This window comes from Panthera tigris, chromosome D1 (genome assembly GCF_018350195.1).
Source record: "Panthera tigris isolate Pti1 chromosome D1, P.tigris_Pti1_mat1.1, whole genome shotgun sequence".
In the NCBI taxonomy this organism is placed as follows: domain Eukaryota; kingdom Metazoa; phylum Chordata; class Mammalia; order Carnivora; family Felidae; genus Panthera; species Panthera tigris.
Window position 1 is genome coordinate 18,385,041 of NC_056669.1, and position 15,242 is coordinate 18,400,282.

The window sequence follows — 15,242 nt, forward strand, 5'->3', positions numbered from 1 at the left end:
GGATTCCAGGAAGGCAACGGCTCCGAAGTGGGAGCGCTGCCTAACGTTCGGCACCGAATCAGCCTCCCCGGGGGTGAAATGGAGTGAGGCTGGAGTCTCTCAAATTAGATACAGCTAAAGCAGGACTAGGTCTCCGTAACAGCCGATGCTTACCGGACGCTTACCGTGTGCCAAGCGCTAGTCTAAGCAGTTGTCACACCTAACCTATGGGGGATATGTTTTCATCCTCATTTACCTTTTACATATGAGAAAAACGAGGCGCAGAGAGGTTAAGTAACTTCCTCAGGGACACACAGCCATAGAGTGATATGTGAGCCCAGGCAGGCTGGCTTCAAAGTCTGTGCTTTTTACCTTGTACTATACCGACTCTCCTCCCTGTAGATGGGAACCCATTGAGGTCAGGCAAAGGGTACCTGCCATCGCACCTCCTGCCCCTCTGACCCGGTCTAAAATATTCGTCGTTAGGCATCCACATCATTAGTTGAAGAAAGACCGTTAGGAATCATCTAGTACAACTGTTTGTTTGCACATGAAGACCCCAGGGGCTAAGCGAGGGATGGGGAGCTCACAGCTGAGTGGTGGCAGAGCTGGCATGACGGGAGGGCAGGCCTCCCTGCTCCTAGCCCAACATGAAGTCTAATTTGGAAGACAGAAGTCAGCGTGGTGCTGTGCTGTGCAAGAAGAGGAAACACACCTCCGCAGACCGAAAAAGCTGTTTTCATTCCCATTGACACACTGGCAGAGATTAATTTATTAAAAGAATAGTAAAAGGTAGATAAGGTGGATGGACAGCTAGATAACTATATGCCTCCGAGGGGCTAGGGCACAGGAACAAATCTGAAGGAAAGGAAGGGGCCAGAACGGTGGGGAAGAAGGGGCGCCACCAGTGAAAAGGAGCCATCACGCAGAAGGAGAAAGCCACATGTATATCAAGACCACGTCTACTCACATTTCACTGTTGTTTGGGGCTAGCCTAGGGTCGCATGTATACGCAGAGAAACAGCAAATGTGTTGAATCGGAGGAGTAGAAAGAAAGAAACAGAGGTGCCCATGAGAAAACAGTTTGCGTCTGTCTGTGTGGTGCCCATAGACTGTCAGCTTCTTGACATTTTCTCAAAGGGTGAGTCGCCGGGCAGAACCGTGTCTCTATTTCATAGCCTAGGAAACAGTGGGTACTCTGAGCGCATCTGGAAGTGATGAGAGTGATTTGATTTTTTTTTCAGCTGAATGGCCAGGAGGTAGAATTACCATTTTTCCATCCTTCGGGGAAGCTGGAAATTTATCGCAACAAAAACAGCACGACAGTAGAGTCGAGGGGTGTTGTGACGGTCCAATACACAGACATCGGACTGCTGTACATCCGGCTCTCCACCACCTACTTCAATTGCACCGGCGGGTTGTGTGGCTTCTTCAACGCAAACGCCAGCGATGAGTTCTGTCTCCCCAACGGCAAGTGCACGGACAACCTGGCGGTGTTCCTGGAAAGCTGGACGACCTTCGAGGAGATCTGCAACGGGGAGTGTGGGGACCTGCTGAAGGCCTGCAACAATGATTCGGAGCTGCTCAAATTTTATCGGAGCCGCTCCAGGTGTGGCATTATCAATGACCCCTCCAACAGCTCCTTCCTCGAGTGCCATGGAGTGGTCAACGTCACCGCCTACTACCGCACCTGCCTCTTCCGTCTGTGCCAGAGCGGAGGCAATGAGTCGGAGCTCTGTGACTCCGTGGCCCGGTACGCAAGCGCGTGCAAGAACGCTGACGTGGAAGTGGGCCCCTGGCGGACCTATGACTTCTGCCGTAAGTCGGGGCCACCTGATGCGGGAGGCCCCCGGGGAGGTGGGGGAATTGAGCTCCGGGGCAGTCTGACTCTGGTGTGTAGCCTCCTCATCTGATGTGTCCTTTGGAAGGCCCATCACCCCCAACCAAACTGTTCCTCACCTTTATTTCTGTTTCTAATCACATAATATCTCTTCACTGTAGAAGTATTAGCCATCCCGTTGACTCCTGGTTTTATCTAGTGGAGGATACACGTCATATCAAAGACTGGGAGTCTTTGTGATGGCTCCATCGGTGTCTTCTTTCTTGGCAAAGGAGGGCTCCGTTCTTTCAACAGAAAGTGATCGGTCAGGGTGCCTTTCGCGGAGCAGAGATTAAGCACCGCTCCCTGGGGCAAGCCTGACAATGGCCATGAAGAGTCCCACGTTGGTTTTTTCACTTTGTGCCCAGAATATCTGACCCCTCTCAGCAGGGCAGTGCCAGTATTAGCAGTAATTAGAATAATTGCTGAGAAGACCTGACGTATAGCCCCTTAGGCGATGGGGGAGGCCGGTGGGAACAGTGATGTAGAAAGGCAGGAGAAGGAGTGGCTGAGAGGGCAGGACCCATGCCTGGACCAACAACTAACCCCACCTAGACTTCAGCATCCATGCCTTTCCCACCAAAAAGATCAGCCCTAAACCCAAACCGATGCCACCATTAAGATTCCATCGTCTACATCTGTTTCTCCCATTTCCACTATATCTCTTTCTAAGTTTGTTTATTTCTCAAAACTTTTTGTTTTGAAATAATTTCACAGTTGCAGGAAAGTTACAAGAATATCTGTGTGCCCATTACCCAGATTAACCTACAGTTAGCATTTTGCCCCATTGCCTTATCATTCTCTCTCACACGCTCTCTCTGCATTTGCAAGTAAGTTACATACATCATACCCCTTGGCCCCCCTAAATACTTCAGTGTGTGTTTCCTTAGAATAATGACTGTCATTTACAGAACCACAGTATACTCACTGCCCTTAGGACATTCAACACTGATATAATCATTTAATATCTATATTTCAATTTTGTCAATTGACTCATAATGTCCTTTATGGCATCCCCCTCCCCCCAATATGGATCTAGGCTAGGATACATGTTGTGTTTAGAGCTGTCACGTCTCTTTGGTTACCCTCAATCTGGAACAGTTCCTTGACTTTTTCTCTTTTATTGTCATTTTTAAAGACGACAACCTCCCACCTTTGAAAATAGAATGGCTCTCCGTTTGGGTCTGATGTTTCCTCATGATTAGGTTCTGCTGTGCGTCCCCTCTCACACTCTGGCAGAGGTGATGTGTGTTTTTCTCACGGTATCACATCACATGTAGGGGCCGTGTCCATCCAGCCTCCTCTCAGTGGCGATGGGCACATTGGTCCCCTGGTCAGGTGTCAAATGTCTCCACTCTGCAGGCACAGTGTTTTTTTCTCTTGCAAATAATGAGCAACCCATGGGAAGATACTTTAATAAGACGGTGCAAACATCCTGCAGAGAGAGAGAGAGAGAGAGAGAGAGAGAATGAGCGTGAGAGATTGATAAAGCAAATGGGGCAAAATGCTAACTGTAGACTGATATCAAAATCCCCTTCCTCCATTTAGTGCCCATTGATGACCTTTGCTTGTATCAGTCTTTAGCATGACGATTACAAGCTGATGGTTTCCAGCTCCAGCACTCTGTCCACTTTGACCAAACAATAGATGTCAGTCTACTATAAGTAACAGTCTTCCGTCTCTTCTGTGTGTCTGCCTGCCATCTATTTATATCCATCCATCCATCCATTCACTTATCTATCTCAGTCACCTTTTTTTTAATCAAAGTATAACTAACATTCACTCTTATACTAGTTTCAGGTGTACAGTACGATTCAACAACTCTATACAATTCTCAGTGCTCATCACTATAAGAATACTTCTAATTCCCTTGATCTATTTCACCCCTCCCTCCACCCATCCTTTGGCAACCACCAAGTTGTTCTCTATATTCAATAGTCTGTTTCTTTTTGGTTTGTCTTTTTTTCTTTGTTCATTTGTTTTGTTTCTTTTTTTAAGTTTTTATTTATTTATTTTGAGAGAGAGAGAGAGAGAGAGAGAGAGAGCAAATGGGGGAAAGGCAGACAGAGGGAGAAAGAGAGAATCCCAAGAAGGCTCCACACTGTTAGCCTGGAGCTTGATGCAGGGCTCGAACTCATGAACTGTAAGATCATGACCTGAGCCAAAAGCAAGAGTCAGACACTTAGCCAACTGAACTACCCAGGTGCCCGTATTTGTTTTGTTTCTTAAACTCTACAAATGAGTGAGATCATATGGTATTTGCTTTTCTCTGACTGACTTATTTCACTCAGTATTACACCCTGTAAACCCATCCATGTCATTGCAAATGGCAAGATTTCATTATTTTTTATGGTTGAATAATATTCCATTGTGTGTATCTATCTATCTATCTATCCTTATATATATACAGATATATATCGAAAGAGATGTAGATATAGATATAGATGTAGATACTGATATAGATATATACACACCACTTCTTTATCCATTCAGCTATGGATGGACACATAGCAGCCTAAATGTCAATTATCTATCTTATCAGTATGGACACATAGATTCCTATTTTTTCAATTATTTATATTTCCTATTACACTCGTTAATGATCTTGGTGTTAAAATTATTCCAGGTTTGGGCTGTGGGAGCCCTTCGAGTTGCCTCCTATGTCCTTTTGGCACGCCTCTGTCACGTTCTTACTTTCTGCCGAGCTGGAGGAAGTTCTTTTAAATGCCTTTTTTAGAGAGAGACATGTGGACAGAAGCAGCCCAGGAGAACATGCTTTCCTCGGGTGGAGGGTCAGGGCTCATGCTTGAGACATCCCCCAGCGTGCCTCAGCCAGACCTTGCGTACGTGGGTCTGGCAAGAAGGATGGGAGTATGCACGTTTGATTAACGAAGACTTGGGTACTAAGGGGTTAATCTGGTCAGGATCTCGTAGGGTCATTAATCCTGGGGATCGGACCAGGCAACAGCTGCAAATCAGGAACACGATCTTCTTTGGACCTAGGAAGAGACAACCACCGCTTCTGTGTTCAGATATTTTTAACCAGCCTTCTTGTCGGCGGAGCCAGGCTGCCCAATTAAATAATTTCACAGAGGCATTTCAGGGGCCAGGGGAAGTTTTATTACTTCACGTCTGTATGTTCCAGACTTTCAGACAAATTCAGACAACACAATAAGTCATAAAGTGAGAGCCATTTAAATAAGTCATGTTATTTGCTATCACCATAAACCTGCAGTCAATGTTATAACATTCATAATTTAGAGACAAATGTGAAAATCCCTCCGTATAGACATATTTAATCGGTGCTGAACTAGCCTTCAACTCCAAAACCGTATGGTATTGTAGTCAACGGGAGTGGAGATGGTCCTTTAGCCCAGAGGAAAAGGATTGGCTTTCAGTACATAGTGCAGAACTGTGGAGTTGGTACTTGTCGGCAGAGATTTCATTGCCGTGCAATTTATTTCTCTGTCGTGTCCCCTCTGTCCTTGGATTGTAAAACACGATTAAGGAGGGATAGCATGCATAAAAGCTAAAGAACGTTTTAAAAAGGCAAGATCCTATTCTTCCAGGTGGTGATGGGGACCTCCACAGACCTTTAGACTACACAGACGTGTAGGTAGATTTCTTCTGGCTCTGGATTCATCCATGCCCGGGCCAGGTCGAATTCTGACAGACTAAAATAATAAAAAGACATGGAAAGGTTGCCCAGAACTCCATGATGGTAAGCAGCATGTGCAGTTAGCATTTTGTGTGCTGTACTTTGTGACTCAGAGACTTGATCTATCAGGGAAGGCTTCCGGACAGAGGTGCGGTTTGAAACGAATCTTGACAGATGGGTAGGATTTGGCTTTGTGAGGTCCATCCAGGCAGGGGAGAGAATGTGAGCAAAAGACGGGGTGACCAAGGGCAGAGGAGGTAGAAGAGGCCAGAGGGCATGAGGAGCAGAGAAACGACAAAGACAGAGTCAATCTGTAGAGTAAAAATGCCTACATAAAGTGTATCCTAATAGAAGGAAGGGTGAAGAGGGGAAGGGCATACTATTTAATGAGACTGTACTATAGACTTCATATATTAGGTCATTAATCCTCAGAATGACTGTACTAGGTAAGTATTGTCCTCAGAGATGGTATCCACAGGTCTCTATGGTCCCCAAAGTGCTGATTCTTTCCAGGACGCCGTCTCTGAGTCTCCAGAGTCCTTGAGTCAGGGGACGTGGCATTGGGAGATCTGGATTCGAATCTCTCTGGTACTTACGGGCTGGATTAAGTTAAGTCACTGAACTTGAGTTTGTTGTCTGTAAGATAGGGATGATGAGGCTTTGCTTACCCTCCCAGGTTGTCGAGCAAAGTCACACCAGACAGTCGACAACGGTGCCTGGCATGTAGTGACTGCTCGCTGAGGCTCAACGTCTCAGAATCTTCTACGTGGAGCGCTGAGCGCACCGGGAGCACAGGAGCACGAGGCGTTCACTGAGCCTTTGGTCACCCCAGATGAGGATGACAGTAGTCCAGAGCACACGGCACTCATCGAGCTCACTGTGCCGTGCAAGTAAGAGTGCACGTGCAGCGTGCACACACTCACATGCATCCAGTGAGCGCGCACACACTCTCCCTGACCTCTGTCCCTTTCCTGTCTCCTCCTTGGCCACCCTCAGCTCTGGAATGCCCGGAGAACAGCCATTTCGAGGAGTGCGTGACATGTACAGAGACGTGTGAGACCCTGGCGCTGGGCCCCATCTGTGTGGACACCTGCTCTGAGGCGTGTCAGTGTGACGAGGGCTACGCCCTGCGAGGCAGCCGGTGCGTCACCCGGAGCGAGTGCGGCTGCAACTTTGAGGGGCACCAGCTTGCCACCAACGAGACCTTCTGGGTGGACCTGGACTGCCAGATCTTCTGCTATTGCAACGGCTCGGACAACAGCGTCCACTGTGAGAGCGTCCCATGCAGGGATGATGAGTTCTGCATGGAGGAGGGTGGCCTGTACTACTGCCAGCCCCGCACCGACGCCTCCTGCATCGTCTCGGGCTACGGCCACTACTTGACCTTCGACGGCTACCCCTTTGACTTCCAGACCAGCTGCCCACTCATCCTGTGCACCACGGGAAACAGGCCGAGCTCAGACGCCTTCCCCACGTTCGTCGTCACAGCCAAGAACGAGGACCGGGACCCGTCGCTGGCCCTGTGGGTCAAGCAGGTGGACGTGACTGTGTTTGGCTACAGCATTGTGATTCACAGGGCCTACAAGCACACTGTGCTGGTGAGTAGTCACAGGCCGGACACCAGGAAAGGGGATGTGAGAATGGGGATCCTGGGTCCGTGGGCCAGGCCGCGCGGCTGAAATCAGGCTGGCCTAGAATCCGAGAAGCATAGGATGTCCGAGCAGAGAGGGGCCCTGGAGATTTTCTGTCGTTTTATCTTGCAGATGAGGGCACTGAGCCTCAGAGCGAAAAATATTCTGCCCAAGTCACGGGCACCAAGTTAGGAACAGAAATGGTATCCTTCATAATGTAGCACAGTGTACTGGAGACAGCACAGACCTCGATTCGAATCCCAGCTTGGCTAGGGCTGTGTGTCCTTGGGCAGTCACTCCATCTGCAAAGGAGGACACATGCCTAGCACAGGTTAGGCGTCTGTAAGTGCTACGCCTGCCCAATCCACCTCCTCCCCTTTGTTGAGATCAGGATGATATTTCCCTGCTCTGGCCTCCTTCCACCTCTTCCAGTCTCCCTGTTGCCTGCCCCCCCCCCCCGACCCCCATAGGATCCGGGAATTCAGGAGTCTTGCACACGGTCGGAGCCCATCAGGGGCTCTCCTACAATCTCCCTGTTCACTTGGGTGTCCGTTCCCTCTCTCTGCCCTCCACTCCCTTGATGAGGACGGGGCAGGTGGGGGTTGAGGAGCTCCGAGTGCTCATCACCCAGCCTGAGGACACCACCCGGCGACACACCCAGCCACTCCTCCTCCCAGCTCCTGCTCTGGGCACAACTGGGAGCACTAACAAGCCAGCGGCAGCGTCACTTCAGCGTTTCGGAGGAGCTGGTATGGGGTGTGCACCTTTTACCATCATCCTCGCTGATCTGTGGCATCATTTATCTCTAAGGGGACTCCTTTCCATCTTGTATACATTCTCTTCTAAAATTCTGAGCTGTTACTGGAGAGTTCCCTGAGCAACGTTCCAGATCTCGTTCCTTCCTTAGAATCGCCCTAACCTCCTTCTCTGACGAAGAGAGGCTTCTGAGCTTCCTAATTGCCTGCCCTTTCACATTTATCTGAAAATGTGCCTTCTTAGCCTCTAAGGCAGGGGTCTCACTGCGCCCATGTTTCTTGCCTTCCTTGGATATTATACCCAAACCCCCGATTGCTTTCCTCTGTGCTTCCCAGAACAGTTGGCTCCTGTATCCATGATGGCATGAATCATATTGTGATTTGGGGGGATGTTCATGTCTAACTCGCTCAGTACTAGTCGTGGGCCCTTCTCGGAGGGCAGGAGCCCTGCCGAATCCGTCTTTATGTTAAATGAGCACACAGCACCCAGTCACGACTCCACACGTTCGTCAAGTGGATGAACGAGATGGCGTCACCCTTCTCTTCTAAGGATCCTAGGACTTTTATTTTGCTGCCGGTCACTTCTTCATCAATCTGTGAGATTAAATGGCCACGGAAGTGAGGTAGGAATACATCAGATGCCTCACCTTTAGCCACGTGAGGTTTCCAGCGGAGGTCCGGGTAGATGAAGCCATCCGGTGCAGTAATAGCCCTCTCCTCCGTGTCGTCATCCTATGTGTCAAAACAAGCCTATCAGTCATTCTGTCCATGCGGTTTGCATCCTAGTTGTCCTTTTCTCCTCATCTGATCAACTTCTACCCTTAGATTTGAACATTTTCAGGCGGTTCCTTATCTCCTTGACGTTCGACATTCTTCTACCGTTCTACCTCGTAGGGTTATTTTCTTCTTTTAAAATAGAACTTGCTCGTAGGTTGTCCCAACCAGTGTATTATGAAATTGCATTTTTCTGCCTTGTGTCACATGCTCTTCAGCATTTAGGTATATGGACTCCTGAGACTTGCATGCTGTTTTCTGACCCAGTTATTTTCACACGTACACCATTGGAGCCTCATGAACACTTACTCTTTTTTTGTGTGTGTGCCGCCCCTTCTCTTGTTCATGGTAGCTGATTCCTTGCTCTCACTGGGAGTCTCTCTCCCTTGCTTCCTGCTCTAGAACCAAGGCCCTAATGGGGCAGCTCACCTTCCAGGCCCATGTCCTGCTCTGGTCTCATGGGATATGGTCATGGCTAAAGGCAAGAGCCATGGGAACCACACAGCTCGTTTCTTCCCCCATAAAGAGATAGAGAGGGAAGGGAATATTCATTTCCTGGGGCTGCCATCACAAAGTATCACAGACTAGGTGGCTCTAAGCAACAGAAAGTTATCCTCTCACAGTTTTGGAGGCTAAGAATCCAAAATCAGCTCCTAGCTACTGGCAGTTATAGGCGATCCTTGGCCTGTGGCACCATAACTACCCTCTCTGCCTCGTCTTCACGTGGCCTTCTCTCTCTGCACCTTGTTTCTTTGTGCCAAGTCTCTCTCCCCCTTTGAGGACACCACTCATTGGGTTTAGATCCCACCCTGATCTAGTACAACCGCATCTTGACATGATTACATCTGCAAAGACCCTATTTCCAAATAAGGTCACATTCACAGGTACCGGGGATTAAGACTTCAGCCTATCTTTTGAAGGGGGAGGTGGGGGGGAGGGGGGACACAATTCAGCCCACAACCAGGGGTAATTAGTAATGGGCATCAAGGAGGAATCGATTAAAGGGGTGGAGGGGCAGGGTAGGAGGAGCCCAGCAGGGCCCGTCTTTCTAAGTCACCCAGATACCCCGAATGTCCAAGCTATGAACTCAGAGTATGTAGCTTTCACATCTCTGACATGAAGATCAAGTTCAGGATGCTTGAAGGTTCTTTTCTTTGGGGGCCTGAGGGATAGATTTAGTATTTACTTTGAATTATTAATATGCATTACGGGATCTGCTTGTTCAATGATTTGCATTTGTTTTTCCCATGATGTTATTATTAGTCACCATCTCTCCCTGAGAAAAGAATAATGGCCATCACAATGACAGTGTGCAGTGAAGTGTTGGGCAAAACACAGCATAGAGCCCCGGGTCACTGCTGGTGCTCTCAGAGATGGAGGTGACATGGAAGTGATTCCTTGGGACACAGGGTCCCTCTATGACTCTGACATTTCCTTGCAAAAAACGGTATCAAAGGATGCAGGGAAATCCACTAAGATAAGAGACGCTAGAAATAAATATGCTATCTGTATCCCAGCTGGGGTTATGGGGGTGGGCAACAGAAGGTGAGCCACTCCTGGGGACAATACAGCAGCCCACGTCTCAGCCATCCACAGCTAGAGCTCAACAGAGACGGCCTCTCCCCTGCCGTGTGCCCCCAGGCTTCAGCACAGCCAGGTTCTTCATGGTCCAGGACAAGGACCCTCACAGCCAGTGTCTTTATCTCTTACTGGCAATCCTGTGGCCACCAGTGAAGGGTGAGGTTTTGAGCATCCCCCTGGCTCAGTTTAGTTTGGTGGACTTTTATCGATGCCTATTCTGTGCCAAACTCTAGGGGTAGAGAATGAATCAAATTCTGAGTTCTGTCCCAAGAGAACTCAGAGTCTAGTAGCAAAGAAAGATGCACTAGCAGGTTATGTCGAGGTAAGGTGAAGTGCTCCAAAAATGTGTTGTGTGGAGAGTCGTGAGCACACGGGTTGCCTACGCCAGCCTGGGAGGCTTCAGGGAAGGCTTTCTGGAAGAGGTAACCCAGAGCTGAGCCTTGAAGGAGTATGTTAACCAGGCTGAGAATGAGATAGAAGTATTCTAGGAAAGGAAAACATCAGTGAAGATCCGAGGGGTAGCAAAGTGCGCAGTAGGAGGGGACCTCAGGACAGCCGAAGAGGCCATAGAAACAAATTGGGGCCAGTTGTGTAAAAGAAAGTTCTCTGCCAAAGATCTGGTATGTGGTCTTATTCCTGATGCTTGACTGTTTGAAACACATGTCCTGACCTCACCCCCAAGCCCTGTTCTCTTTTTCCTCTGCGGCTCCCTGCCCACCCATCAGGCTCTGCTTCCATCCCAACCTCTCCCTTCCTGTGTCTCTCTCCTCTCCGTCTGCTTCCTCTCTCCCTCCATTAGTCACCCAGAGAGAGAGAGGGGACAGTGAAGTTGGCAATGGGGGTGGCATTCATGGGGCTTCGGAGGCAGACAGAATCCGTGCCTGCCCGGCTGAGTTGAAGGGGGTTCCTTTCTCTGGGTGCTCCTGGGCAGTGACGGAATTTGCAAGCCCTATGGTTTGAATCCGATTACATTGCCTCCCCCAAAGTATCGCCTCCTGCTTGGCACCCTGTGGCCAAGAATACAGAACGCAAGGAAACTCAGGAGGGAAAGCAAGTGGGCACAGGTGAGCCTTTGGGGGGGGCACAGCTTTGTTTACCAGTGTGGGTCTTCAAGGCACGTGGGAGTCCCATTGGCCTCCGCTTCCCTCAGTGACCTTCCACACCTGTGTTCTGTGTTTACACCGAGCCCACATCACCACCTCTGGGCCTCCTGTTTCAGACAGTTGTGTTCCCCAGGCACCACTCCCTCCTGCACTCGGCCTCTGAAATGACCTGTCGTGCCATGCTATTCACCCCCTCTCTTCCAGGTTCAGAGAAGGAGGCATCCTCTCCCCTCCCCCTCCCCCTGTCCCTCTCTGTCTTGCCCTCTCAGGGGTCTACCTGTCTGTCATCACCTCCCCCTCCTGCGCTAGGTCCTTCTCTTCAACCCATAAACATGTTCATTCTAGAGCAAACCTTGACCCGGATCACCCCCAGCTTCTACTCAGTCTCTCTCCTCCCTCCCTCTCCAGTTTCCTGGAGAGAGCCACCTCTGCTTCCAGATCTCCCATTTGCTGTTGAACTGTGCCTTCTGACTTCTGGCCTCCTCGTTCTGCTGAAGGTCTCTTATTAGGGTCACTGAATGGGAAGAGAAGACAGAATGACTTCTCTCCTGCAAAATGAATGGGTCTTTGTCAGGCGTGATCTCATGGCCTCTGCCATGTGTGACATTGCACCCAAGGCCTTCCATGATCCAGGCCCAGCACCCCCACCTCCCTGTCTTCATTTCCCACCACACCTGGTATTCATCTCATTCCTCCCTGACTGTCCTCCTTTAGGACCGGGTGTGCACATCATCGTCTTCCGCAGGCATGCCCGATTCTGTCCCCAGGCTGAGTCTGGTGCCTGTGCATCTATTTATCTTTATCATTGCTTTTATTGGATGATGTTATTAGTATCTGTTTAGGTACTTATCTCTGCCACGTGCCTGTGAGCAACCAGGGGAAGGGCCCTGGGCTTTATTCCAGCATCTAGCACAGTGCCTGAAACACAGCAGTGACAAATGAATGAATGAATTCTGCCTGGACAAATATTCGTAGAAGAGGAGACAGTTGGGTTACAAGGTGAAGGGTGAACACTGCCCCACAGAGAGGGAGGACAAGAGGAAGGATGTCATTTCTGGGCTGGGTCAGGTTCCTTAGAGGCAGAGTCTGACATGGGGATTCTTAGGAAAGTGAGGTAAGCACCAGGGGAAGAGAGCTCAGCAAGGACGTGGTCTGAGGTGGACGTGTTGAGTGTATTCGACATTTTACTCAAGCCATGGAAAGGGTTTGAAGTGTTGGATTAATGGCTTTTGACGCCATTAAAAAAAATGGTGGAGTGTGGCAGTAATGAGTGAATGGAGGAAAGGGGCAATACCAGAGCAGGGGGACCAGTAAGGGGAGTATTCAGTAGTCAAGGTGAAGGTGGTGAGGGTCTGAACCAAAGCAGTAGCAATGGGAATGGGGGAGTGTCAGATAGGGGAGAGATTAAGGTCAGAATCTGGTCAGAGAGCCATCTTAAAACACTCCCAGAGGAATGGCCACCTGCGTCTCTCAAGAAGAAGACCAGCTCTCCTCTCGGCCCTCACAGTAATCTCTATTTTTCATCACGCACCCAGCCAGCCAAGGGCTACAGGATTCAGCTCATCTGAATCCAGAAAGGGGCAGTGCAAAGGCAGTGCAGTGTATGTTAAGGGATTTCCTTTTGCGAATTAAAAATATAAGGGAGGAAACATGTGTCAAGGGCCCTCTCAGCATGAGGCATTGCGCGGGGCACCCGGCAGGTAACGAGGGGAAGATGGATATAAAGATCAATAAAGTGTGGTTCCTGCCCTCAAGTTGCTCATGATCTTGTAGGCGAGACGGGAACGTAGACAACTAACCAGAATATAAGGCCGACTGTGATGTGTGCTGCCCCAACAGCAGCATACATGTGCTTGATCCTGGCCAAAGGTGAAGAAGAATACGAATATAAATAACCTTCTGGTTGCCCAGATGAGAGAGTGATTAATTCTCGCCACAGGCTCAGACAGCCTTGCTTTATAGAACAGGCGACATCTGAGCAGGGTCTGGGAGGAGAGAGGGAGGCTGACGGGTGAAGAATGGCATCCTAGGTAGAGAGACCAGCAAAGTCAAGTCATTCTTCAGGGGAAAAAAAAAAATCTCAAAGGGATTAATAAACTGGGGCTTACCTAAAACAAATTCACAGCAGAGCTGGAAATAGAGACACTGGCGTTCTAGATTTTGGTGTTTTCGTCTAAACTTTAATTGAATTCTTATTACCCTCTCATTACCTTGAGAAAACAGTTTGAACTCCTGGGGGAAATAATGCTATGTAAACAGAAGGCACCGAAATAAATAGGTGTATTAGTGTACAAAGGATAGTCATTTAAGTCTGTTCAAATCCTAATAATAATAGTTGACTGATACAAACGACACTGCACGCCAAGATTGCATTCACCCGGCTCAGACCCCCCTCTGGGGCTGCCGCTCTAAAGACTGATCGTTAGGAGAGGTGGGTGTTCCCGGGGCCGACTGTATTTCTCCACTGCCACCCTCTCTCTCCTGTAGGTCAACAATGAACGCTTATATCTGCCCCTGAAGCTGGGACAAGGGAAAATAAATATCTTTTCCTTTGGCTTCCACGTGGTGGTGGAAACCGAGTTTGGCCTGAAGGTGGTATATGACTGGAAGACCTTCCTGTCCGTCACGGTCCCCCGGACCATGCAGAACGCCACGTACGGCCTGTGCGGCCGCTATAACAGCAACCCCGACGACGATCTGGAGATGCCCATGGGTCTGCTTGCTTCCAGTGTCAACGAGTTTGGGCAGAGCTGGGTGAAGCGGGACACTTTCTGCCAGGTTGGCTGCGGGGACCGCTGCCCTTCGTGTGCCAAAGTGGAAGCGTTCTCCAAGGTGCAACAGCTCTGCAGCCTGATCCCCAACCAGAACGCCGGCTTCACCAAGTGTCACAGCAAAGTCAACCCCACCTTCTTCTATAAGAACTGCCTGTTTGACTCCTGCATCGATGGCGGCGCGGTACAGACGGCCTGCAGCTGGCTGCAGAACTACGCCAGCACCTGCCAGACGCAGGGGATCGCCGTGACCGGCTGGCGGAATTACACGTCCTGCTGTGAGTCCTTCCCTCTCCCTCTCCCCTTGCGTCTCGGTGGCATGTGGGCAGGCCGGGATCCCAGCCCCCGTAGAAATCCACTGAGCAGTCTAAGGAGAGGCACGTGGAACTGAGTTTGACATCTGAAACGAGATATGTAACCTCCCAGAGCCTCCATTTCCTTATCCATAAAATGGGGACAATACCACCTATTTCATGCGTGGCTCTGAGGTTGGACTAAGATCACGTACGTAGAGCGCAGAGCACCACGTATGGCCTTTGGGCTCAGCGAGGGCACAGTGAAATTTTAAGAAAGGACCGTGGGGGAAGAGTTAGTAGGTAAGTTTGTCCTAGGACCTCAGAGGCCCCTCCCTGTGCTGGTAATTTACATGCTTTCTCTGTGCCATTCAGTTTGGCTCATATATGTCACCTATCAGTCTTTGCGTTCATGAAACAGCAGAAGGTTAAAAGCGCGAGAAAAAGAATTAGAGCCCCTTGCTCTTTCCTCAAGGGTTGGTGTGACCTTGGAGCAAGTTGCTTTTCCTCCCCGGTTCTTAGTGTCCCCCTGATAATGCTGTGATAACGCCTGCTGCCTATACCCTTTATGCTACAGAAATATCCAGAGGATCAAATTAGGTAATTGTAAGCATAACACACTTCATGCATGCCAAGTGGTGGTGGTGTTACACTAATGGCTTGCTCTGAGCCAAGCCCAGTGCTAAACACTTTATCAACATTATCTCGTTTATTCTCCTCAATAACCCAATTAGTCAGGGAGAAACAGAGACTCAGAGGAGTTAGATAACTTGCCTCAGGTCATATGGTCTGCGTGGCAAAGTCAGGATTCGACCTTC

At 49.4% G+C, this 15,242-nt stretch overlaps 1 protein-coding gene across 2 annotated transcripts in view; it reads left to right on the forward strand.

Moving 5' to 3' along the window:
- The window catches only part of LOC102958854 (tubulin-specific chaperone cofactor E-like protein), a 161,043-nt gene that overhangs the window by 115,143 nt on the left and 30,658 nt on the right, over positions 1–15,242 (forward strand). For both annotated transcript variants that reach the window (XM_042957902.1, XM_042957903.1), the window contains 3 exons: positions 1,224–1,797; positions 6,513–7,114; positions 13,848–14,409. In XM_042957902.1, the coding sequence (XP_042813836.1) occupies positions 1,224–1,797; positions 6,513–7,114; positions 13,848–14,409 (1,738 nt within the window). The remainder of the gene's footprint in view (positions 1–1,223; positions 1,798–6,512; positions 7,115–13,847; positions 14,410–15,242) is intronic.